This window comes from Camponotus vicinus, unplaced genomic scaffold, assembly GCF_025532165.1.
Source record: "Camponotus vicinus isolate PSW18456_S1 unplaced genomic scaffold, iyCamVici1.0 SCAF_1, whole genome shotgun sequence".
NCBI classification, from domain to species: Eukaryota; Metazoa; Arthropoda; class Insecta; order Hymenoptera; family Formicidae; genus Camponotus; species Camponotus vicinus.
The window spans coordinates 23,477,944-23,504,814 of NW_028141945.1; the positions used below are offsets into that span (position 1 = coordinate 23,477,944).

Below are 26,871 nucleotides of genomic sequence, written 5' to 3' on the forward strand. Positions count from 1 at the left end.
GCCGTTTCTGAAAACAGAAGAAAACATACGCATTTCATTAGTTTAAATTATTTTAATAATTTATTTTAAAATACTTTTGATATATAATAAATTAAGATACTTACAATGTTATCCATCATCTATTTTAATTTGTGCAAATAGGGCACATGTTGCAGGCCAATATTTGATTCAAAGATCTTCTGCACTCTTTGCATGACATATTTTCCAAATGAACATAAGCTATGGTTCTATGTTCTCGAACAGCACTAGTTTCTTCATACTGATCCGGTGCTTCTAGAAAGCATTCGATACAAAATTTTAATCCATTTTCCATGTAGTAATATGAAATGCAACATATCTTTGTTGCTTGATTGTATGTCATTATTTCAGATATGCTTAAATCTCGCTGTTTCTTTTGTAACCGTTCATCAAGAATATCGACACTATTGTCACTATCATAATCACTGTCCTTCGCCAAGGGTTCTATATCAGATCCATCATCTTCCATCTCTCTCCTCTCTCTCTCCTCTCTCTCTATCTCCATCCGCTCCGCCACAACTGGATCCATCCAATAATCGTAATCATCATCCGTATCGTCGTCGATGATAATTACGTTTTCTTCAGCCATTGCACAAGACTAACGAAACACAGAAGAGCAACGAAAGAAATGATACTCTAGTGCAGCAGACCACCGAAACACAGAAGAGCAACGAAAGAAATGATACTCTAGTGCAGCAGAGTCCTCTTCATTATATTTTTTTAACATACACAATATAAATAGAAGTATTCTTTGAAGGATTGGGCGGATGGAAATACGTAGATAACAACACATTTTTGAGATATTTCGGGGTCCGACGTTTTCGAGCAATCTGTGAATCATAGCGAGATAACAACACATTTTCAACCCTAGGTTCAGTTACAAAAATTTTTTTCTTTTGTGCCTTCAACAATCTCTGAAAGTTTGTTGGTTGAATATAAGAAGGATCGAAGCGCATCAGATCATAGTACGTGATTTGAAAGCGCATCGACACGACGGTATAGCAAAAGTATAGTCAAAAATTATAGTGTTCTGTCAGAAAGTAATGTTCTGTCAGTGTTGTGTGATAATATAAAAATGGAAGACGAAGATCACGCGTTGTCATCTGACAGTGATTGCATTAGTGACTGCAGTGAGAACTCCACGGAATTCAGAGAGAAAATAGTGTCTGTTGCGGAAATTAATGCTTTAAACGCACGTAGTACAAAATTTTGTATCATATACTTTTATTATTCCACGGGTGGTGCTTTAGCTGTATGTCCTTCGTGTATGATTGCATTGCAAGGCGTGGATAGCCAAATGATGTATGCTGTTCGAAAGCATAAAATTGAGACACTTGATGCGATGGATGGCCGATTCTGTTCAAGTTGTAGCGAGCCGTTGTATATAAGATTTCCATGCAATATGTGCCCAATTTGCACTCTGTGAAGAAATGGAAAACGTCGAGCAGACTGAATGCGACCTGGTGGAGCGGTCCCGCCAAATTGCCACCTTGGGCGAATATTTTGCATGGCTACAACGATGCAACGAGTACATCGAGTCGCTGGAAGAGCAAAGTCGGATCAAACGACCGCGATTATCGATCGGGAATCGACAATCGCTGATTGCTCGAATCGCGCGACTCGAAGGTGCAAAGACTCGATTGCAGAGACAGTTTATGCCCAGTGGTGGTAATTACAGTGGCGACAATAACGCGGGTGCCGGATGTAGCGCGCATCAAAATGAACTTGTGCGGCGCGAGATTGATACCGCGTTCGATAACCGTATTCTAACCGGTGCTGTGATTAACGCAAACCATATCGAACCTCGTCAATTTCTCGAGGACGCCAAAGACATCGTGCTCGAGCAAGTGCAAGACGTTATAAGAAGATACAACAGTGTAAAATTGAACACTATATTCAACGGTGAATTTGTGTCGGGTGATAAGCGTGCGAATAAAAGTATCAATACGAGAAACTGTGAACTCTTTCGCACGTCTGATTTACACGAGTGGTACGAGCGCAGCGTTATCGAGCCCACTCTAGCATTGCTAGAAGAATTTCAGGAACGCGATAGTGGCTGGGCATTGTCGCGAATACAGAATTTAACTGTAAATATAAATAAGTATAATCCTATGCGCGCGGGATGTTATATTAAATTGCCGCGAGAAATTATGATGAAGAGAGCTGTAATTAATGTACAATCTAGAGACAATGCGTGTTTCGCGTGGGCAGTGGTGGCCGCTCTATACCCCGCTGAAAGAGACACAAATCGGGAATCTTCATATCCCCACTATACGACGGTGTTAAATGTACAAAATATTGAGTTTCCGATGACGTTGAACCAACTAAAAAAGTTTGAACATATAAACAATATCTCCATCAACGTGTACAGCATCGAGAAAGAAAACAGCATTGTCCCGATACGTCTTTCGGAGCAGAAACGGGATAAACACGTCAACCTGTTGTATGTGGAAGACGGTAACAGCGTCGGACATTTCGCATGGATCAAGAACTTATCCCGGCTCGTGAGCTCGCAACTGAGCAAACACAACGGCCGAAGATATATCTGTGATCGGTATGTATAATTTGAATAATTTATGTAATTATAAAATATAATGCATTGCATAAATCTTTAATTTAAATATTCTTTTACAGATGCTTGCACTATTTCGGATCGGAGGACAAGTTGCAGTCACATACGGTAGACTGCGGAAAAATAAACGACTGCGCTATCCGATTGCCGAGCGATAAGGACAAGTGGTTCGAGTTCAACAACTACACGAGGAAAGAGCGGCTTCCATTTGTGATCTATGCCGATTTGGAATGTGCGTTGACAAAGACTGACGAAGAAAAAAATTATCAGCATCATAAGGTATTTAGTATAGCGTATTATATGCATTGTTCGTTCGACGACTCGTTATCCGCGTACCATTCTCGCCGCAGTATTGATTGTATCGCGTGGTTCGCCGAAGAACTTAAAAATTTAGCGTTACGTGTAAAGACTATTTTAATGACTACAAATGTCTCCATGGTAAATTTAACATCGGACGAGTGGGAAAAATTTCACAGCGCAACGCATTGCCATATTTGCGAAAAACCGTTTACGCAAGAAGACGATACACGCGTACGCGATCATTGTCATTTGACCGGACGATATAGGGGTCCCGCGCACTCAAATTGCAATCTAAATTACAAAGAATCATTATATATTCCGATAGTCTTCCACAATTTATCAGGTTACGACGCGCATTTCATTATCGAGGATATAGCCACAGCGTTCGAAGGGGAAATCGAATTACTTCCAATAACCAAGGAAAAATATATATCGTTTACAAAAACTGTTAAAGTTGCACAAGACAATTGGAAAAATTATATAAAATTAAGTTTTATCGATTCGTACAAATTTCTTACGGCAAGTCTCGACAAATTGGCATCTTATCTAGACAAAGACAAATTCAAAATTTTAAAATCAGAATTTCAAAATTTATCTGCAGAAAATTTCAGTTTATTAACACGGAAAGGCGTCTTTCCGTACGAATACGTCGACTCTTTAGATAGGTTGCAAGATACGTGTTTACCACCGCGCGAATCGTTTTACAGTTCTTTGACCGGTGAAACTATATCCGAGAGCGATTACGCGCACGCCGAGAACATCTGGACGCGATTCTCCATTCGAACGCTAGACGAGTATAGCGATTTGTACCTGAAAATCGACGTCTTGTTATTAGCCGATATTTTTGAAAACTTTCGCGATAGTTGCATCAAAAGTTACGGACTCGACCCCGCGTATTATTATACTCTTCCCGGATACACGTGGGATGCCATGTTAAAGCATACAAAGATTACATTCGAATTGCTTACCGACATCGACATGGTCATGTTTATCGAACGCGGTATACGCGGTGGTCTGAGTCAGTGTTCCAACAGATACGCGCGCGCTAATAACAAGTACATGCAACAATCGTACGATCCATCGAAACCATCGTCGTACTTGATGTATTTCGATGTAAATAATTTGTACGGATGGGCAATGTGTCAACCGTTGCCCTATGCCGATTTTCGATGGGTCGACGACGTGTCGAATTTTGACGTAGCATCGATCGCGTTAGATTCGCCTACGGGTTATATCCTCGAAGTCGATCTCGAGTATCCGCAACATCTTCACGATACGCACATTGACCTACCGTTTTGCCCGACACGCGACAAGCCGCCCGGCAAGCGGCAAGACAAACTCCTCGCAACGCTATACGATAAGAAGCGTTACGTGATACACTACCGTAACCTACAGCAATGTACGCGACACGACCTTCGCGTTACAAAAATACATCGCATATTACAATTTACACAATCTCCGTGGCTTCGCAGTTATATCGAATTAAATACACAGTTTAGAACACTCGCGAAAAATGATTTTGAAAAAAATTTATATAAACTGATGAATAACGCGGTATTTGGTAAGACGATGGAAAATGTGCGTAATCGTGTCGATGTAAAATTATTAACAAAGTGGGACGGACGATACGGAGCAGAAGCAATGATAGCGAAACCAAATTTTCATAGTAGAAGCGTCTTTTCGGAAAATTTGGTTGCCATAGAATTACGCAAACTTGAAGTGAAATTTTATAAACCAATCTATGTCGGCATGTGCATACTCGACATTTCTAAAACGTGCTTGTACGAATTTCATCATGAGTACATGTCACCGCTATATCGTGATAAATGCCGGGTAATGTACACCGACACAGACAGTCTTATATACCACATTGAGTGCGAAGATGTCTATGAAAATATGAAACATGATATCGCTAGTTTCGATACGAGCGATTATCCAATTGATAACGCGTACGGTATACCGCTCGTGAATAAAAAAGTACCGGGTTTAATGAAAGATGAAAATAACGGCGCGATAATGACCGAATTCGTCGGGCTTAGAGCAAAAATGTATGCGATGAGAGTGGACGGGAAAAAGGATACGAAGAAGGTTAAAGGTGTCAAAAGTAACGTTGTTGCGAGAACGATAACATTCGACGATTACACGCGGTGTCTGAATGACGAAATAGAAATGACACGACAGCAATCTTGCATAAGATCGAAATTGCACAAAGTGTATACCGTCCGCGAGACGAAAATTGCTCTGAGTCCGTACGATGACAAGCGGTATATCGTACCTGATTCGACCGACACATTACCATGGGGACATTATAGGATACCTTTATAATATAATATATATAATGTAATGTAATATAGTATGTGATATAATGTCAGATATTATTTTTGTATATGTATCTCATATGTATATGTATTTCATATATTGTATTATATACGATTATTGGAAAGGATGTATTAATAAAGATTTTTGTATTTTTATATATTTCATGTATATTTTTTATATGTTGTACATATTTTTTCTTAAATTTAAAAATAAATACAATTTGTATGAATTAAATCACATTGTCCTTATGTATCCAAGAATTGTGCGAATTGTCAAATCCCAACCATTTCACGTAAACCTCGTTACCCCTCCTACGCAGTATTTTCTCCACGAGATACACGTCCGGATAATTCGCGCGATGCAACTCGTACTCGTAGAACGCTCCAGCAATAGATTTTTTGCGATAATCCTCCAGTAGATAGCTTACGGGATTAGTATGTTGTACTTTTGCAATTTTAAACACTTCGGTTGTCCAATTTGGCGTGTAACCTTTCTCGAAAACTGTCTTGTACTTGCTAACGCGTACCGAGTCACCTACTTTGAATTTCGCCGGACCCGCGATATTTACATGGTTGTGCACAGTAGCCAAGAGTCTTTCAGCGATCGCGGGAGTAACGTCGACGGGTCGCATACCGATCGTTCGATGCTTGCGCGCGTTGTAATCCGATACGAGTCGCGGCAACGCGCTGATCCACTTGTAAGATCCGTTCAGCGTAAACATCTTCCACATGTCGTTTTTCAGCGTGCGATTGAATCGCTCAACGATCGATGCCTTCAATACCGAATATGTAGAATAGTGATTGATGTCATGTTTCCGCATGAGCCGTTGCACGTCAGCGTTATAAAATTCCTTCCCCATATCAGTCTGTAAGTTTTTCGGACATCTTTTGCTATCTCGAATTATCTCGGCGATAGCGTCAGCTGTCTCGCTTCCACCTTTACTCTTGAGTGGTATGGCCCACGCGTGCTTGCTCAACGCATCTATGACTGTGAGTATGTAGTGGTAACCTCTGTTGAAACGAGAGTACGGACGCATCTCGACAATGTCAGCTTGCCACAGGTCATCGTATCCCCGCACTATGACGTGTCTTCGGGGAAAATTTTTTCTCGCCGGCGCGTGCAATTCGTTCACCAACTGCCGTTTCTCTAAACTATGTTGTTTCTTCACTTCCTCGGTTATTCCCGATCGCCGATCCATCGTTGTTTCGATTCGTCGATCAAACGATGTGTGCCTCGAGTATCACCGTGCGTTTTATCATTCGTTGCTAGACGTTCCTGGCCCGTTCGATAGCCGTTCAAAACTGTTCGATAGCCGTTCATAGCCGTTCGATAGCCGTTCGTAACTGTTCGATAGCCGTTCGATAGCCGTTCGATAGCTGTTCATAGCTGTTCGATAGCCATTCATAGCTGTTCGATAGCCGTTCCCAACCCGTTCGATAAACCTTTGTAGATGCTCATAGCTGTTCGATAACCGTTCTAGCTGTTCGATAGCCGTTCCCAACCCGTTCGATAAACCTTTGTAGATGTTTAATAATTGTACAATAGCCGTTCCTAAACCGTTCACTACAGCCGCTCATTACAGGTTGATAGCCGTTTCTGAATTAGTGTTAATCGCACGCCGAAGCTCGTTTATCGCAGTCTGCAAAGCTCGCACATCCTTCTCGAACGCAGTCAGCTTCTCGTCTGATTCTTTCTGCTGACTGCGTTCGAGAAGGATGTGCGAGCTTTGCAGACTGCGATAAACGAGCTTCGGCGTGCGATTAACACTAATTCAGAAACGGCTATCAACCTGTAATGAGCGGCTGTAGTGAACGGTTTAGGAACGGCTATTGTACAATTATTAAACATCTACAAAGGTTTATCGAACGGGTTGGGAACGGCTATCGAACAGCTAGAACGGTTATCGAACAGCTATGAGCATCTACAAAGGTTTATCGAACGGGTTGGGAACGGCTATCGAACAGCTATGAATGGCTATCGAACAGCTATGAACAGCTATCGAACGGCTATCGAACGGCTATCGAACAGTTACGAACGGCTATTGAACGGCTATGAACGGCTATCGAACAGTTTTGAACGGCTATCGAACGGGCCAGGAACGTCTAGCAACGAATGATAAAACGCACGGTGATACTCGAGGCACACATCGTTTGATCGACGAATCGAAACAACGATGGATCGGCGATCGGGAATAACCGAGGAAGTGAAGAAACAACATAGTTTAGAGAAACGGCAGTTGGTGAACGAATTGCACGCGCCGGCGAGAAAAAATTTTCCCCGAAGACACGTCATAGTGCGGGGATACGATGACCTGTGGCAAGCTGACATTGTCGAGATGCGTCCGTACTCTCGTTTCAACAGAGGTTACCACTACATACTCACAGTCATAGATGCGTTGAGCAAGCACGCGTGGGCCATACCACTCAAGAGTAAAGGTGGAAGCGAGACAGCTGACGCTATCGCCGAGATAATTCGAGATAGCAAAAGATGTCCGAAAAACTTACAGACTGATATGGGGAAGGAATTTTATAACGCTGACGTGCAACGGCTCATGCGGAAACATGACATCAATCACTATTCTACATATTCGGTATTGAAGGCATCGATCGTTGAGCGATTCAATCGCACGCTGAAAAACGACATGTGGAAGATGTTTACGCTGAACGGATCTTACAAGTGGATCAGCGCGTTGCCGCGACTCGTATCGGATTACAACGCGCGCAAGCATCGAACGATCGGTATGCGACCCGTCGACGTTACTCCCGCGATCGCTGAAAGACTCTTGGCTACTGTGCACAACCATGTAAATATCGCGGGTCCGGCGAAATTCAAAGTAGGTGACTCGGTACGCGTTAGCAAGTACAAGACAGTTTTCGAGAAAGGTTACACGCCAAATTGGACAACCGAAGTGTTTAAAATTGCAAAAGTACAACATACTAATCCCGTAAGCTATCTACTGGAGGATTATCGCAAAAAATCTATTGCTGGAGCGTTCTACGAGTACGAGTTGCATCGCGCGAATTATCCGGACGTGTATCTCGTGGAGAAAATACTGCGTAGGAGGGGTAACGAGGTTTACGTGAAATGGTTGGGATTTGACAATTCGCACAATTCTTGGATACATAAGGACAATGTGATTTAATTCATACAAATTGTATTTATTTTTAAATTTAAGAAAAAATATGTACAACATATAAAAAATATACATGAAATATATAAAAATACAAAAATCTTTATTAATACATCCTTTCCAATAATCGTATATAATACAATATATGAAATACATATACATATGAGATACATATACAAAAATAATATCTGACATTATATCACATACTATATTACATTACATTATATATATTATATTATAAAGGTATCCTATAATGTCCCCATGGTAATGTGTCGGTCGAATCAGGTACGATATACCGCTTGTCATCGTACGGACTCAGAGCAATTTTCGTCTCGCGGACGGTATACACTTTGTGCAATTTCGATCTTATGCAAGATTGCTGTCGTGTCATTTCTATTTCGTCATTCAGACACCGCGTGTAATCGTCGAATGTTATCGTTCTCGCAACAACGTTACTTTTGACACCTTTAACCTTCTTCGTATCCTTTTTCCCGTCCACTCTCATCGCATACATTTTTGCTCTAAGCCCGACGAATTCGGTCATTATCGCGCCGTTATTTTCATCTTTCATTAAACCCGGTACTTTTTTATTCACGAGCGGTATACCGTACGCGTTATCAATTGGATAATCGCTCGTATCGAAACTAGCGATATCATGTTTCATATTTTCATAGACATCTTCGCACTCAATGTGGTATATAAGACTGTCTGTGTCGGTGTACATTACCCGGCATTTATCACGATATAGCGGTGACATGTACTCATGATGAAATTCGTACAAGCACGTTTTAGAAATGTCGAGTATGCACATGCCGACATAGATTGGTTTATAAAATTTCACTTCAAGTTTGCGTAATTCTATGGCAACCAAATTTTCCGAAAAGACGCTTCTACTATGAAAATTTGGTTTCGCTATCATTGCTTCTGCTCCGTATCGTCCGTCCCACTTTGTTAATAATTTTACATCGACACGATTACGCACATTTTCCATCGTCTTACCAAATACCGCGTTATTCATCAGTTTATATAAATTTTTTTCAAAATCATTTTTCGCGAGTGTTCTAAACTGTGTATTTAATTCGATATAACTGCGAAGCCACGGAGATTGTGTAAATTGTAATATGCGATGTATTTTTGTAACGCGAAGGTCGTGTCGCGTACATTGCTGTAGGTTACGGTAGTGTATCACGTAACGCTTCTTATCGTATAGCGTTGCGAGGAGTTTGTCTTGCCGCTTGCCGGGCGGCTTGTCGCGTGTCGGGCAAAACGGTAGGTCAATGTGCGTATCGTGAAGATGTTGCGGATACTCGAGATCGACTTCGAGGATATAACCCGTAGGCGAATCTAACGCGATCGATGCTACGTCAAAATTCGACACGTCGTCGACCCATCGAAAATCGGCATAGGGCAACGGTTGACACATTGCCCATCCGTACAAATTATTTACATCGAAATACATCAAGTACGACGATGGTTTCGATGGATCGTACGATTGTTGCATGTACTTGTTATTAGCGCGCGCGTATCTGTTGGAACACTGACTCAGACCACCGCGTATACCGCGTTCGATAAACATGACCATGTCGATGTCGGTAAGCAATTCGAATGTAATCTTTGTATGCTTTAACATGGCATCCCACGTGTATCCGGGAAGAGTATAATAATACGCGGGGTCGAGTCCGTAACTTTTGATGCAACTATCGCGAAAGTTTTCAAAAATATCGGCTAATAACAAGACGTCGATTTTCAGGTACAAATCGCTATACTCGTCTAGCGTTCGAATGGAGAATCGCGTCCAGATGTTCTCGGCGTGCGCGTAATCGCTCTCGGATATAGTTTCACCGGTCAAAGAACTGTAAAACGATTCGCGCGGTGGTAAACACGTATCTTGCAACCTATCTAAAGAGTCGACGTATTCGTACGGAAAGACGCCTTTCCGTGTTAATAAACTGAAATTTTCTGCAGATAAATTTTGAAATTCTGATTTTAAAATTTTGAATTTGTCTTTGTCTAGATAAGATGCCAATTTGTCGAGACTTGCCGTAAGAAATTTGTACGAATCGATAAAACTTAATTTTATATAATTTTTCCAATTGTCTTGTGCAACTTTAACAGTTTTTGTAAACGATATATATTTTTCCTTGGTTATTGGAAGTAATTCGATTTCCCCTTCGAACGCTGTGGCTATATCCTCGATAATGAAATGCGCGTCGTAACCTGATAAATTGTGGAAGACTATCGGAATATATAATGATTCTTTGTAATTTAGATTGCAATTTGAGTGCGCGGGACCCCTATATCGTCCGGTCAAATGACAATGATCGCGTACGCGTGTATCGTCTTCTTGCGTAAACGGTTTTTCGCAAATATGGCAATGCGTTGCGCTGTGAAATTTTTCCCACTCGTCCGATGTTAAATTTACCATGGAGACATTTGTAGTCATTAAAATAGTCTTTACACGTAACGCTAAATTTTTAAGTTCTTCGGCGAACCACGCGATACAATCAATACTGCGGCGAGAATGGTACGCGGATAACGAGTCGTCGAACGAACAATGCATATAATACGCTATACTAAATACCTTATGATGCTGATAATTTTTTTCTTCGTCAGTCTTTGTCAACGCACATTCCAAATCGGCATAGATCACAAATGGAAGCCGCTCTTTCCTCGTGTAGTTGTTGAACTCGAACCACTTGTCCTTATCGCTCGGCAATCGGATAGCGCAGTCGTTTATTTTTCCGCAGTCTACCGTATGTGACTGCAACTTGTCCTCCGATCCGAAATAGTGCAAGCATCTGTAAAAGAATATTTAAATTAAAGATTTATGCAATGCATTATATTTTATAATTACATAAATTATTCAAATTATACATACCGATCACAGATATATCTTCGGCCGTTGTGTTTGCTCAGTTGCGAGCTCACGAGCCGGGATAAGTTCTTGATCCATGCGAAATGTCCGACGCTGTTACCGTCTTCCACATACAACAGGTTGACGTGTTTATCCCGTTTCTGCTCCGAAAGACGTATCGGGACAATGCTGTTTTCTTTCTCGATGCTGTACACGTTGATGGAGATATTGTTTATATGTTCAAACTTTTTTAGTTGGTTCAACGTCATCGGAAACTCAATATTTTGTACATTTAACACCGTCGTATAGTGGGGATATGAAGATTCCCGATTTGTGTCTCTTTCAGCGGGGTATAGAGCGGCCACCACTGCCCACGCGAAACACGCATTGTCTCTAGATTGTACATTAATTACAGCTCTCTTCATCATAATTTCTCGCGGCAATTTAATATAACATCCCGCGCGCATAGGATTATACTTATTTATATTTACAGTTAAATTCTGTATTCGCGACAATGCCCAGCCACTATCGCGTTCCTGAAATTCTTCTAGCAATGCTAGAGTGGGCTCGATAACGCTGCGCTCGTACCACTCGTGTAAATCAGACGTGCGAAAGAGTTCACAGTTTCTCGTATTGATACTTTTATTCGCACGCTTATCACCCGACACAAATTCACCGTTGAATATAGTGTTCAATTTTACACTGTTGTATCTTCTTATAACGTCTTGCACTTGCTCGAGCACGATGTCTTTGGCGTCCTCGAGAAATTGACGAGGTTCGATATGGTTTGCGTTAATCACAGCACCGGTTAGAATACGGTTATCGAACGCGGTATCAATCTCGCGCCGCACAAGTTCATTTTGATGCGCGCTACATCCGGCACCCGCGTTATTGTCGCCACTGTAATTACCACCACTGGGCATAAACTGTCTCTGCAATCGAGTCTTTGCACCTTCGAGTCGCGCGATTCGAGCAATCAGCGATTGTCGATTCCCGATCGATAATCGCGGTCGTTTGATCCGACTTTGCTCTTCCAGCGACTCGATGTACTCGTTGCATCGTTGTAGCCATGCAAAATATTCGCCCAAGGTGGCAATTTGGCGGGACCGCTCCACCAGGTCGCATTCAGTCTGCTCGACGTTTTCCATTTCTTCACAGAGTGCAAATTGGGCACATATTGCATGGAAATCTTATATACAACGGCTCGCTACAACTTGAACAGAATCGGCCATCCATCGCATCAAGTGTCTCAATTTTATGCTTTCGAACAGCATACATCATTTGGCTATCCACGCCTTGCAATGCAATCATACACGAAGGACATACAGCTAAAGCACCACCCGTGGAATAATAAAAGTATATGATACAAAATTTTGTACTACGTGCGTTTAAAGCATTAATTTCCGCAACAGACACTATTTTCTCTCTGAATTCCGTGGAGTTCTCACTGCAGTCACTAATGCAATCACTGTCAGATGACAACGCGTGATCTTCGTCTTCCATTTTTATATTATCACACAACACTGACAGAACATTACTTTCTGACAGAACACTATAATTTTTGACTATACTTTTGCTATACCGTCGTGTCGATGCGCTTTCAAATCACGTACTATGATCTGATGCGCTTCGATCCTTCTTATATTCAACCAACAAACTTTCAGAGATTGTTGAAGGCACAAAAGAAAAAAATTTTTGTAACTGAACCTAGGGTTGAAAATGTGTTGTTATCTCGCTATGATTCACAGATTGCTCGAAAACGTCGGACCCCGAAATATCTCAAAAATGTGTTGTTATCTACGTATTTCCATCCGCCCAATCCTTCAAAGAATACTTCTATTTATATTGTGTATGTTAAAAAAATATAATGAAGAGGACTCTGCTGCACTAGAGTATCATTTCTTTCGTTGCTCTTCTGTGTTTCGGTGGTCTGCTGCACTAGAGTATCATTTCTTTCGTTGCTCTTCTGTGTTTCGTTAGTCTTGTGCAATGGCTGAAGAAAACGTAATTATCATCGACGACGATACGGATGATGATTACGATTATTGGATGGATCCAGTTGTGGCGGAGCGGATGGAGATAGAGAGAGAGGAGAGAGAGAGGAGAGAGATGGAAGATGATGGATCTGATATAGAACCCTTGGCGAAGGACAGTGATTATGATAGTGACAATAGTGTCGATATTCTTGATGAACGGTTACAAAAGAAACAGCGAGATTTAAGCATATCTGAAATAATGACATACAATCAAGCAACAAAGATATGTTGCATTTCATATTACTACATGGAAAATGGATTAAAATTTTGTATCGAATGCTTTCTAGAAGCACCGGATCAGTATGAAGAAACTAGTGCTGTTCGAGAACATAGAACCATAGCTTATGTTCATTTGGAAAATATGTCATGCAAAGAGTGCAGAAGATCTTTGAATCAAATATTGGCCTGCAACATGTGCCCTATTTGCACAAATTAAAATAGATGATGGATAACATTGTAAGTATCTTAATTTATTATATATCAAAAGTATTTTAAAATAAATTATTAAAATAATTTAAACTAATGAAATGCGTATGTTTTCTTCTGTTTTCAGAAACGGCTTCCCCAACATAGCCCGACGGTCTATTTTATATATTATTATTATTATTTTTTTATATTGTATACTTTTTATTAAACATACACATTTAAATAAATTATGGTATATATATTTTTTTAATTGTAACAAAATCATGACGTAATTTCTTCGCACGCATTTCCATCCACCCAATCCTTCAAAGAATACTTCTATTTATATTGTTTGTTAACTGGTAATATTGTATAATATCTCAAAAATGTGTTGTTATCTCGCTATGATTCACAGATTGCTCGAAAACGTCGGACCCCGAAATATCTCAAAATATAAGTTTATGACTAATATTGTATACTTGCGATAATACAGAGAGAAAGAGAGATAAAAGGGATAAAGAGATAGATAGAGGGATAGAGGGATGGAGAGGGAGAGAGAGAGAGGGATAGAAATATAAAGGGATAAAGAGAGAGAGCGAGAGAGAGAGAGGAATAGAGAGAGACCCAAAATCTTCTTCATAGGAATACCGCCATTTTTGTTTATACGTGCGTCCCCCGCCCCGCAGCCCCCGCGCCATCGAAATTCCCTCCGTCCCGCGTGACGTCATCCCCCCTCCATCCTGCGTGACGTCATTCCCCCGCGCCGCTGAGATCCCCTCGCCCCTCACCCCCCCTGAGATCCCTGCGTTAGAATTCTCCTAGTGCTAACTACTTACGCAGTAATCTAACGAAAATCTAAAAAAAATTTATTTATATCAAATATAAATCCAATATATTAATTAATCGAATCATTCGTAGAAAGAGAAACCTCTGATATTTATATATGTTTAAAATATTTTGCACACAACACTAAAGGTTTTAAAACCTCGTCTCGAAAGGAGGAGACTTAAGTGCGCATAATGGAAGCATAGTTGGCAGCGGGCATTTATTTCACTTAAGAAGTGTATTTGTGAGCGCGGAAGACGGTACTCTTCACCCTCGAGACGCAATTATTCCTCATTATTTCAGCATCCCGACAAAGAGGAAAGAAAGGGTGACCTAAGGCAAATTAGAACGAAATTTGTTATAAGTACTGCCGGTTAAGACGCTCGTGTTAAACCCCATTCATACCAGCGCAAAAAACAAATCATCCCTTAATTGCAGATTTATTATTCCTTACAATTAAAATATTATTTACGAAGAATTCCTTTTCTTGTCGTTACGAATCGCGCCAATTTTTACGAAGCATTACATTTGACATTTTCGCAAAAATTTTGGGAAGCGAAAACACTTTAAATATATTAAAGGACGAATCAATTTTTAAGTCGATTGAATCTCTTTTTAAAATTAAAATTGATATCTCTGAGCTTCCTGTGTGCTATGCGAACGATCACTGTAAATTGTTATCAGGGCTCGCGTGCATTTTCCATTCGGCCGCCGGATATTCGTAAAAGCCTCCTGAATTATTTGCGACCGGCCGCCATCGCGCCAGTTTTTGCGCGACGTAAAGTACAACGGGCCCGGTGCGGCCGTGATCGGCCGTGCTTGTAAATGCACGCCACGGGATAGGTTCACTCATTAGGCGGTAACTATACGAGTATTCGCTAACCGACTCCGCACCTCGTCGGCACCGGCGAACGTGGCGCGGCTAGGAAATTCGCGTTGCGAGACGACGTGGCCGCGCGTCCACAATAGAATTACAACTGTCGGCGACTCGTGTTCGCCGTTTCTCCCTCGGTGTTTATTCTCCGGATACAAAGAGTAAGGTAAAGTGAGAGCCAGAGAGGAGAGAGTGAGAGTGCAGGCCCCGAGCGTATATTACAGTTAGACCGAAAAAATGAAATTATATATCTTTCGATAGAAATCAAAGCAGAAATTCATAACATTTGATAAGTGTAACAAAGATCGCTATCACTATTTGGAATATTTATGTTCTAAATATATTCTAATTAAATAAGTATTAATAAAATAATACGAAAGAGGAAAATAATAAAATTCTAGAGGATATAGAAATCGATTATCCCTCCGCGCTTTCGCGCGTTTCCTTCAGCTGTCTCCATCTATTTTCTCTCGTTTCCTTTTCGCTTGTTGTTCACTTCGCAAGGAAACCAAACTCGCGATATTGGCCTCACTCTAGGAAAAAAGTTTCAATGCGATAAGACGACAAGTGTCAGATATCTAACAAGTACCCTGAAAGCTTATATACATATACTAAACTGAGGAAATAGTCCACTGGGAAGTAGAGCTTGATCTGTGACAAAGAAAAATATACGAAAGAAACCGGTTCCTATCATTTCACATATGCAAAGAAATTTTGCCAAAGAACGTCAGCAATGAAAGTCATGCAAATGTCTGATTTTCTTAAAAAGATTACGGATTTGATATCAATAAAACAGCTACTGCATCCGTTGTAGAAAATCAGAATATATTCTGATATATATACGCTTATTTTTTTTATATAACAAGAGGAAATAAAATCTTGGCGATATAAATTCTTCTTCTCTTTTTAATATAGAGAGAAATTAAGAAAAAATTTCAATTCTATATAATATTTTAAATGTCAAAAAATATAAGATATAAATGTAAAAGTACAAATATCATTGCCAAAGTATATCTTAAGATTTTTATGATTTAGAAACCAAATATTTTCAACTTGATCTCTTTATAAAAATATTTAAATTATTTTATTAATTTAGTATAAATTATAAAACAAGCTGTCAAATTTACATATTTTTAATAAATAATATAATATTATTACGTAATATTATTTTAATTAGGTTTATTATAATTTTAATTAAGTTTATTATAATAATTCGTGCGTGTCAGAATCTCGCAGTAATAATTTCTCATGTTATGATATAATTACGTTAATATTATATACACATTTATTTGTTTATTCTAAACTAGTTAAACTAATTTAATTAATTAATTTAACTAGTCGAATAAATATATACGCTATTTACTCGTCACGCGTTTTAACATTTTTTAGTTTGCATTCTTTACTGCAGTTTTTGCTGCAATGTTTGCGTATTCTCTTCCTTCTCACGCTGTTTTCTTCGTTTTTTGTCGCTGGTTCGATCAACCGATAAATCGATATCGAACTTATAAACACAAGATTCGCGCCCTTCCAGGTTTTCGCGATAAGCAGTACATCGCTGATTTCTCTTTATCGTTTTATTGGCCTTTAAAGAGCCAATGGCTACCGATTCTTATCGCGTCTTTATCGCGACTGCAAGATGCAGTTCCGTTGGTACACGTCGTTTAACTGGCCGGAATCGAGGCCGCTCGGAGAACTGGATCGACGATAAAAACAAACTTTTAATATCGACACCTTGTCGGCGAGTTTATCAATTAGTGTAAAGAAAACACACAGTTGTTTTTTCTTTACACCAATTGATTCCTCTCATTATTTTGTACATAAAAGTATTAAGGTAAGATAATCGAAAAATGAATATTTTACAAGATATTTTATGGTTTATGTAAAATTAAGAAATGATTTCAAGCCTCATAACTCGGAAAGTACTTAATGAAAACTAACATAATTATAGTGTTTTGGAAAGCTCTCGAGATGTAAAATTATTACAGTTTAATTGATTGTGCGATAGGTAAGAGACACATGATTAATATTTAACGTTAAAGTCACGTGACTTAATACGTATTTTGCCTTTGCGTGCTCTAACCAAAAAGAGTTTTTGCGTAACGAACGCTATATACAACGAAAGGATATTCAAATGAAGGTATAAAAATGGAGGATTTGTTAGACATTGCTGTTTTCGATTTTAATTTAGTAGAGGATGTTATTATAAACGAGTTATTAGTATCTCGCGAAAATGTCCGTATCAGAAATATTCAATACGAAAGATTGGATGTAAATAATTTGACACCAGAAGAATGTAAAACAAAATTTCGATTTGAAAGAGAACACATAGGACGACTTGCAGCTGCTCTTGGCATACCTCATCGAATAGAAACGGAAAACCGATATGTCGTTTCAGGTAAGTAATAAAAAATAAATATAACAATAATTAATAAAAAATAAATATAACAATAAGTAATAAAAAAGAAATATAACAAAGATTCTTCTGAATTTTTGTAGGCATAGAAGATTTATGTATATACTTAAGACGTTTAGTATACCCTAATAGACTGTCAGATTTAGAAAATGAATTCGGTCTATCTGCTCCTTATCTCTCAGTAATTTCCAATACTGTAATGAGAATAATCCAACAACAAAAAGGACATTTATTGACAGATCTAAATAATCTACCATGGCTTAACAGAAATAAACTTCAATATTATTCACAGGTGAAAGACTTAGAATTAGAATATAATTAGAAATATATCTTCAATATTTTTGCTACAATAAATAAAATTTATTAATTATTTTTTCAAAGGCTGTTTCAGCAAAAGGAGCACCTGTGCGAAATTGCTGGGGTTTCATTGACGGAACAGCACGAGCAATATGTAGACCATCTATAAATCAACAAGAATATTATTCTGGTCACAAACGACAACATTGTCTCAAATATCAATCTGTACTATGTCCAGATGGTATAATAGTTAGTCTTCATGGACCATATTCTGGTAGACGACATGATGCAGGTATGTTTATAAAATGTAATTTAGCATGGTCAATAAAATTAAATTTTAGCATGGTCAATGATATTAAATTTTCTTTACAGGCATATTTAGAGATTCGCCTTTATATACTCAATTAGAAAGATGTGCATTATATCCAGATGCAAATTTTGTATTGTATGGAGATTGCGCTTATCCTCTCCTCGAATTATTACTTAGACCAGTGCTGTCACTTACTTGCAACTTTCGGCCGGATTTCTTAGTTCACGCCTACCGCTCTCCTCTTACCGCGCACGCCTTAGCAACCGCGCCGCCGAACGCTCGTAACTAAGGAGCGCGGCGGTAACCTCAAGCACGTGCGCGTCACAAATGTAATGTGGCAATCTAATAACAAAAAATTATATAAAAAATAATATATAAAAAATTATATAAATAAATTGTATAAGTAATAATAATAAAATTATATAAAAAATAATATATAAAAAATTACATAAATAAATTATATAAATAATAATAATAAAATTATATAAAATATAATATATAAAAAATTACATGTATAAATATACTTACAACTGATAAATGTATAATATATTTATCAGTTAAAAAATATATTAAATAGATTAAGGCCCTACGCACAATAGGAAAAATATTAAATATTAAATATTTTTCCTATTGTGCGCAGGGCCTAATATTTATCAGTTAAAAAATATGTGTGTAATATAAAAAGCTATAAGGGAAAAACATTTAACGCTGTCGCACGCATTGAGATATCGAGAAGCGAGCAGCGTCGCGCGTCGCCCGTCTTTCGTTGCCAGCTTGGTAGGAAGGAGACAGAAGACTGTATTCTGTCCTCTTCTACTATCCGAAGCTAGCCGAAGCGCCGAGCTCACACGTACGCTTACGCTCACATCCTCATTACCCCCTCCACGCCGTGTTGCATGTTGCTTGCGGCCATGGTGGAAGAAAACCAGGTGTGCTCATACTCGAGATGAATTTCGTACGGTTCTGCGCAGATGCCAGATGCGGCCATTTTTAAAGTATATCAAATGACTTCACTTATTTCAAATGTCTTCTTGACTTTGAGGCTTTGTATTTTAAAACGTATCTTTTGCACATATCACAATGAGTACATGTTCAATAAAAACATGTAAAAACGATTTCCGAAAGTTAAAAAATATTAAGTTTTTTCGATTTCCAAAAAATAAAACTTTATTATTAGAATGGGTAGCAGCTTGTGGAAAAGAAAATGTCAATGTGAAAAATGGTATATATGAAATATAATATAAAATATATATAATATAAAATAAAATAATAATAAAATATAAAATATAAAATAAAAATATAATATAAAATATAATATAAAATATTAATATATAATAATAATATATTAATATTAATATAATATAATATTATATTATATTATATAAAATAATATAAAGAAATAAAATAAAATAATATAATATAATACAATACAATAAAAAATAATATAATATAATATAATATCATAAATATATAATATAATATAATATTAATATAAAATAATATAAAATAAAATAATATATTCTGTACATAAAAAGAATAATATATAAAAAAAAGAAGAATATATAAAAAAATAATATATAAAAATAATATACAAAAATATATAAAATAATACATTCTGTACATAGGAAGCATCTGTTCTGCTCACTTCGATTCAACAGCATACAAAGAGGATTCGTGGATGGAATCACTTTTAGATTACACAACACCGAAAAAACGTATATTGAAACCTGATGCAGTCCCCACGCAGAATTTAGTCTCATCAATTAGCGAAGATGTACAAGTAGCATCTTCTTCAGCAATCCAAAGTGTGCATTATTATTTTATATAATTTTCTGGCTTTAAATGTAAATTTTCAATTAAAATTACACAATATATTAACAACTGTTCACAATATATTAATATATAAAATAAGTTAATCATATATATATATATATATATATATATATATATATATATGATTAACTTATTTTATATATTTCTTATATGATTAATATATTTTATAGTAATTTTATAATATTTATCTTTAATATTTTAAAATTTGGTTTAGATACGTTTATTAATACATAATTACAGATAATGTTGATACAATGTTTGAGAAATCAGAAATAAAAGAGTTAAGAAATTCAGAAGAGTTCCATCATGAAATAAAAGAGTTAAGAAGGAAATGTGAAAAATCGGAATTATTGATCAGAGCTTTACAGCGCGAACTTGCTAAACAAAAACAAAAAGAAAAAAATACTGTAAAACAAAATGTACAGAAAATATTGAGCTTAGTATTTACCCCGGGGCAAATTAAAATGCTCCTTAATCTTTCGCAGAAAAAAACGCATTGGTCTTCGGAAGATATAGCAGCTGCAATGTCCTTGCGCAGTGTAAGTCCGAAAGCCTACGTATATTTACGAAAGGCACGGAACATCCCTCTTCCTGGAATGTCGACACTTCGGAGACGGGCAGCAGCATTTGACTTAACTGAGGGTATTTTAAAAAATGTTGTGGATATAATGAAATATAAAGGTCAATTTATGACAGAAACAGAAAAAATGAATGTTTTATGCTTTGACGAAATACACATCATGGAACAAATTGCAATTGAAGAGAAGAAAGAGCGATTGGACCAAATAAGAAATGCCAGGTCATTGTTGGTAGAGGTTTGTTTAAGAAGTGGAAACAACCGGTATATTACCAATTTGATCAGGATATGACGAAGAGTATTATTCTGAATGTAATCACAGAACTACATCATAATGGTTATACGGTCGTTGCTCTAACACAGTGCTGTCACTTACTTGCAACTTTCGGCCGGATTTCTTAGTTCACGCCTACCGCTCTCCTCTTACCGCGCGCGCCTTAGCAACCGCGCCGCCGAACGCTCGTAACTAAGGAGCGCGGCGGTAACCTCAAGCACGTGAGCATCACAAATGTAATGTGGCAATCTAATAACAAAAAATTATATAAAAAATAATATATAAAAAATTATATAAATAAATTGTATAAGTAATAATAATAAAATTATATAAAAAATAATATATAAAAAATTACATAAATAAATTATATAAATAATAATAATAAAATTATATAAAATATAATATATAAAAAATTATATAAATAACATAATAAGGCTTATTATGATATTTATGTAATTTTTTACATATTATTATTTATATAATTTTATTATTATTATTTATTATTATAATTTTTTATATATTATTTTTTATATAATTTTATTATTATTACTTATATAATTTATTTATATAATTTTTTATATATTATTTTTTATATAAATTTTTGTTATTAGATTGCCACATTACATTTGTGACGCGCACGTGCCTGAGATTACCGCCGCGCTCCTTAGTTACGAGCGTTCGGCAGCGCGGTTGCTAAGGCGTGCGCGGTAAGAAGAAAGCGGTAGGCGTGAGCTAAGAAATCCGGCCGAAAGTTGCAAGTAAGTGACAGCACTGCTCTAACATGCGATTTGGGAACTACGAATCAAGCTGTTCTAAAAGAACTTGAAATTGAGTCTGTCGTAGATAGAGAAAAAACTTATTTCCAACATCCATGTGATGTAACAAAAAAAATACACGTTTTTGCCAATGTACCACATCTAATAAAATTATTAAGAAATCATCTATTAGATTCCGGTTTGCATATAAGTGGCCAATTTATTAATAAATCTTGCTTAGAAAGATTGTTACAAATTAATAGCAAGGATTTAAAAATAGCTCATAAATTATCACGACTGCATCTAGACGTCACAGGATCTCAAAGGCAAAATGTTAAATTAGCTACACAGATATTTTCAAACACTAATGCAGCTGCAATTGAATGGTTCAATCTTCGTGGCTTTATGAACGATTGCTTGATGTGGCGCGAAACTGCATGTTTTCTCAGTCTATTTAATAAATGGTTTAATGTTTTTAATAGTATGAGCAAGTTCGGTAACCACGAAGGACTTCATGCCTATGGTATAGATCTGAAGAAACAAAATGATATTTTAAATAAAAGGTGCGTTCCGTTTCACGCATGATGCGCATTATGCGCAGAAAATCTATAGTTACCGTTACGTATATTATAGATTTTTTGCGCATAATGCATGAAACGGAACGCAGCCAAAGTGACAAATATGATGAAAAATATGAGAGTAGGTAAACGAAAGAGTCTACTTCCCTTTCAGAAAGGAATTTTATTATCTAATGCTTCGTTAATGCATCTATACGAAGACATCACAAGTAAAAATGCAAACATAAAGTATATCATGACCAACCGCCTTAATCAAGATGTGATCGAAAATTTATTTGCGTACATCCGAGCTATGGGAGCAAATTACGATAACCCAACACCATTGCAGTTTCGATACAGACTACGCTGGTACGTGTTAGGAAAACATTCATCAGATGTTTTCACTATCGGCAGTAATACCTCTATGCAAGATTCGTTAGAAGAAAAATGCTTAACTAGCGATATCGACTTCGTTGAAGACGAGAAAGAAGAAGAAAGAGAAAAGAATAAAGAGAAAAATGATTATGATGAGGCCGAATTAATCCTAGAGAACATGCAATATAATACACATTCAGATAAAGATTTCTATAAAGATAAAGATTTATACGAATTTGTGGAATTTGAAGATGAAAATGATGAGCTAATTCAAGAAGAACACAAAAAGCAAACTAATATCAATTTGACGTCATCTTGATTAAATCATGACCAAAACGATGTAAATTTAATCAATATGACGGCAAAGTGACATTACTTTAACTTCGTGTTCTTCTTGGATATGTATGTATACGGAAAAAGAAATAGTCGTATAATTAATCGATTCCGTTGTGAATAAAATTTGATCGTTTTTTCTTAAAATAACTATATCTTCTAGGTTGTAGGAAATTGTAATAAAAATATTTATTTCTACAGGTATAGAAAATAATGTACCATTTATTATATTGTTTTATACGGTTTTTGATATATGGATACAAGTATAGATATACAATATTCCCCAACTGAAGATGAATTAAAGCTTCTGGATCAAATCGAAGAATTGAATACAATTGATGTAATAAAAGAAGAAGGCCTTAAATATATCGCAGGTTATGCAGCTTATAGATTTCGGAGTGAATTTCCGTTTTTAGGAACTCCAACCGAATTATTGGTTAATCCAGATAACGACTGGATTAATTATATTTCTAAAGGAAAAATAATCAGCCCTTGTACGGAATTATTTGAAACGGCGAAAATTATGGAAAAGTTATTTCAGGATTACCATGGTTTCTCTATTTGTAAGGAACCATGGATTTTCAACACATTAGCATCAAAAATCATCGAAACAGAAGATCAAAATTGTTTAGTAATACTAAAGAAAGTATTATTATGTTTAATACGTACAAGAACATATATCCGTGTTCGAGAATTAAATAAAAAATTAAAAAATGATGCATTTAAAAGAAAAAAAGCTAAAAAAAATGAGAAAAATTACCAATACAAGAAAATAAATGTGCATTATATGCTCTTCTTCATTTTGAAATTGTATTAATAAATAAATTGTATTAATATTAATAAATAATATTTTTAAAATTAATTAATTTTACTCTTCTCATTGCCTACAATGACATAATTTGTATAAATAATAATTTTTATAAATATTTTATTAATATTTTATTAAAATATAAAATATTAATAAAATATTTATAAAAATTATTAATTTAAATAATAAATAATAAGTAATAAATAATAAATAATAGAGTAATAATTAATAAATAAGTATATAAATAAGTAATAATAATTAAGTAAAAGTATCAAAATAAATAAATAAAATAATAATAATATCACGTCGAATTCAAATTGCCGCGGCAAAATAGCGGTATCTGGCATCACTTTCTCATTGGCTATTAAAAATATATGCGTATGAGCACACCTGGTTTTCTTCCACCATGCTTGCGGCGGAGATCTGGCAGCTTTGGGTGTTCGCTTGTAGAGACCGAGCGCATTGCGCAACCAGACATTGTCGAAGGAAGGGTTTTCGTAGTTCGCCGTCGAAGGTGCACCGGATAGAGTCTCGTTTCGGGTAAATATGGGATGCATAGCGAATTTTTGTAGACTCATTTTATATATCATTACATTTTAGAGGATGAAAAAGTGTCTAATTTATTTAATATGATATTTATTTTTGAGATTTTCCATGAATTAATTATTTCGTACAACATTTACCCCAACACACTATTGATTTAAAACAGAGGCTCGATGGCCGAGCCTGGGGTGGTAGTGGGGGGATCGTAGGCGTCGTCTTAAATATCAGCCTGAAAAGGTCAACTAATTCCGAGCACTGATTTAAAAAATTAAATTAATACTGTGATTGTAATATTCTTTTCTCGCGTACGTAAATTTAAATTTTTGCATGTTTTTCCTTCTCAAGTATCAACCAATCAAATTCATGCAATTTTTTAATCACAGTTTTCCGGGTACTTAACAGCGAGGTGCAGCTACGATGATGACGTAGTGTCTAGATCGGTAGAAAGACTTCTCGACGGATCGAAGATATCGGACAGAGGTATGATAACATTGCCATCGTGAGAGTTCGTGATAATCGATACGACACGACGATCGGTATGAAAAAACTGTAAAAGAGAGCCGCTCCTCGCGGGAGAACCTTAGTGCGCTTGTGACACTTGTGATGTTGGTTTAGCTTCACCACCGGAAATCATGTAAGTAAAGAATACGCATTCGTAACTCCATCGCTTCGCCGAAGACATTATGATTATCTCTGATGAATCCGATAAATCGATCTGGCGTGAATCAGACAATCACAAGGGGATGATCTAACGAGCCATCATCCTCTTGTGATTGTCTGATTCACGCCAGATTTCAATATCTCGCCGGCAGCATTCGAGAATGTTCAAGAAGCAATGACTGGTGCTGCTGATGTTCCTTGCGTACCTGCTGCTCGGCGCCTCTATTTTCTACTGCATCGAAAGCCCCCTCGAGAGCCACAGGATCGACGTATCGTTCTAAAGAAGAACGCAAAGAGATTAACAGTAAGAACGATAACGACAATCACTTTCTCTGTATCGATTATCTGGCGCGAAAATCGCGTCGTCTTTAATCCATCAAGAAGTCATTATTTCTGCATATTTATTGGCGCAATTGCATTGATGTATTATTTGACAGACACTGCAAATCGATTTTCGAGATTATGTTTAATTTACATTAATCGATTTTTGAAAATCAATTTTTTTTTTTAAATGAACTTCTTTATGAAAATGTTGCATGACTAATGCTTTAATTATACATGATTGTGAGAATATAAAGGATTTTTTAAAAATTAGATTTTTAAAAAGTAAGTACAATTTATAAATTCAAATAAACTGATAGATAGATAATTTCATAAAATGTAAATTTAACTTAATAGATTGATAAATTTTCTCTGATAATTATGATAATTCGAGGACAAAGAATACAAACATATTTAATGTTAAAGGTTCAAAATTAGTGTCTAGCGTAAACTACCTTGACAATTAGCTAAGGAGAAATGAATTCATTTCACGTGCATTCTATATGTGTCACGCTTATCTATTATTATTCATTATATCATTATTGTATAACCAAATCATGATAACCAGAAATTAAAAAACGTGGTAATTATAATTAAATGTTTGATAACAAAAAGTAATTTGACAAGTATTATTTGATAAGTATTATCAGATATTTGGTAATTATAACTAAATCAAGATAACGAGAAATTAAAAAATCTGGTAATTGTAATTAAATGTTTGATAATAAAAAATAATATATTTGATAAGTATTATCAGATATTTGGTAATTATAACTAAATCATCTTAAGGGGAAATTAAAACTGTGATAACTATTACTAAATGTTTAATTTAAAAGAATAAGCAATTTTATAATAGTTAATAAACATTTAATTATTAGAGCTACATATTTAGTTAAAACAGATGAGCAATTTATTTACTATCACTAAATATTTAATTGAAATAAATAAATGATTTGGTAATTATTAATAAATATTTAAATAAATAATATTTTTAATATTATGATAAAAAGTGGTAAAATATGTGAAATAAATTTAAAGACAATTCAATATTGAAATATTGAAAAAGATTTATTATAATATTTATATAAGAAACATTTTTTTAATATTAAAATACATATATTATTAATACATATATTATTAAAATACATATATAATATATTTATATATATATTTTTTATAATTTATATTTTAGAACAAGTGCATGCGTGTTCTATCAGAACATTAATATTAACGCTAAGATATTATTTCTTAAACATCGAACATTGAAATAAAATATCGACTTTCGCTTGAAATATGAAAATTGCATGTCCTCACATTACATTCTTTCGAAACATCGATTGTGTAAATTTCATATGTACTATTCTCACGTGGCAATTCGATTTCATAAACTTCAAAATGAGTATCTAAACCTAAAGTAATACACTTTTTATATACAACATAAAAAAATTCTCTGCTCTTTAAAATAATACATTGCATTATCCC

General features: G+C 36.1%; 4 protein-coding genes and 1 long non-coding RNA gene across 5 annotated transcripts; 3 read left to right on the forward strand and 2 right to left on the reverse strand.

The window, feature by feature from the left end:
* Positions 1–6: 6 nt before the first annotated feature.
* LOC145959184 (uncharacterized) lies at positions 7–2,984 on the forward strand. Its single transcript, XM_083077837.1, has 3 exons — positions 7–2,572; positions 2,653–2,822; positions 2,941–2,984. Exons 1-3 carry the CDS (start codon positions 1,449–1,451, stop codon positions 2,982–2,984), a joined length of 1,338 nt encoding a protein of 445 aa, XP_082933963.1. The 5' UTR covers positions 7–1,448.
* A 608-nt stretch (positions 2,985–3,592) lies between these two features.
* Positions 3,593–5,215, forward strand: LOC145959716 (uncharacterized). The gene has a single exon (XM_083078831.1). It carries the CDS (start codon positions 3,821–3,823, stop codon positions 5,213–5,215), a length of 1,395 nt encoding a protein of 464 aa, XP_082934957.1. The 5' UTR covers positions 3,593–3,820.
* A 3,359-nt stretch (positions 5,216–8,574) lies between these two features.
* Positions 8,575–10,197, reverse strand: LOC145959715 (uncharacterized). The gene has a single exon (XM_083078830.1). It carries the CDS (start codon positions 9,967–9,969, stop codon positions 8,575–8,577), a length of 1,395 nt encoding a protein of 464 aa, XP_082934956.1. The 5' UTR covers positions 9,970–10,197.
* A 608-nt stretch (positions 10,198–10,805) lies between these two features.
* On the reverse strand, positions 10,806–13,866 carry LOC145959254 (uncharacterized). The gene is made up of 3 exons (XM_083077951.1): positions 11,218–13,866; positions 10,968–11,137; positions 10,806–10,849 (listed from the first exon to the last, which is right to left on the reverse strand). The coding sequence occupies exons 1-3, from the start codon at positions 12,339–12,341 to the stop codon at positions 10,806–10,808; spliced, it is 1,338 nt and encodes a 445-aa protein (XP_082934077.1). The 5' UTR covers positions 12,342–13,866.
* A 10,453-nt stretch (positions 13,867–24,319) lies between these two features.
* LOC145959730 (uncharacterized) lies at positions 24,320–26,446 on the forward strand. Its single transcript, XR_014435151.1, has 3 exons — positions 24,320–24,405; positions 24,792–25,042; positions 25,221–26,446. It is a non-coding gene; the product is annotated as an uncharacterized LOC145959730 (long non-coding RNA).
* Positions 26,447–26,871: the final 425 nt, after the last annotated feature.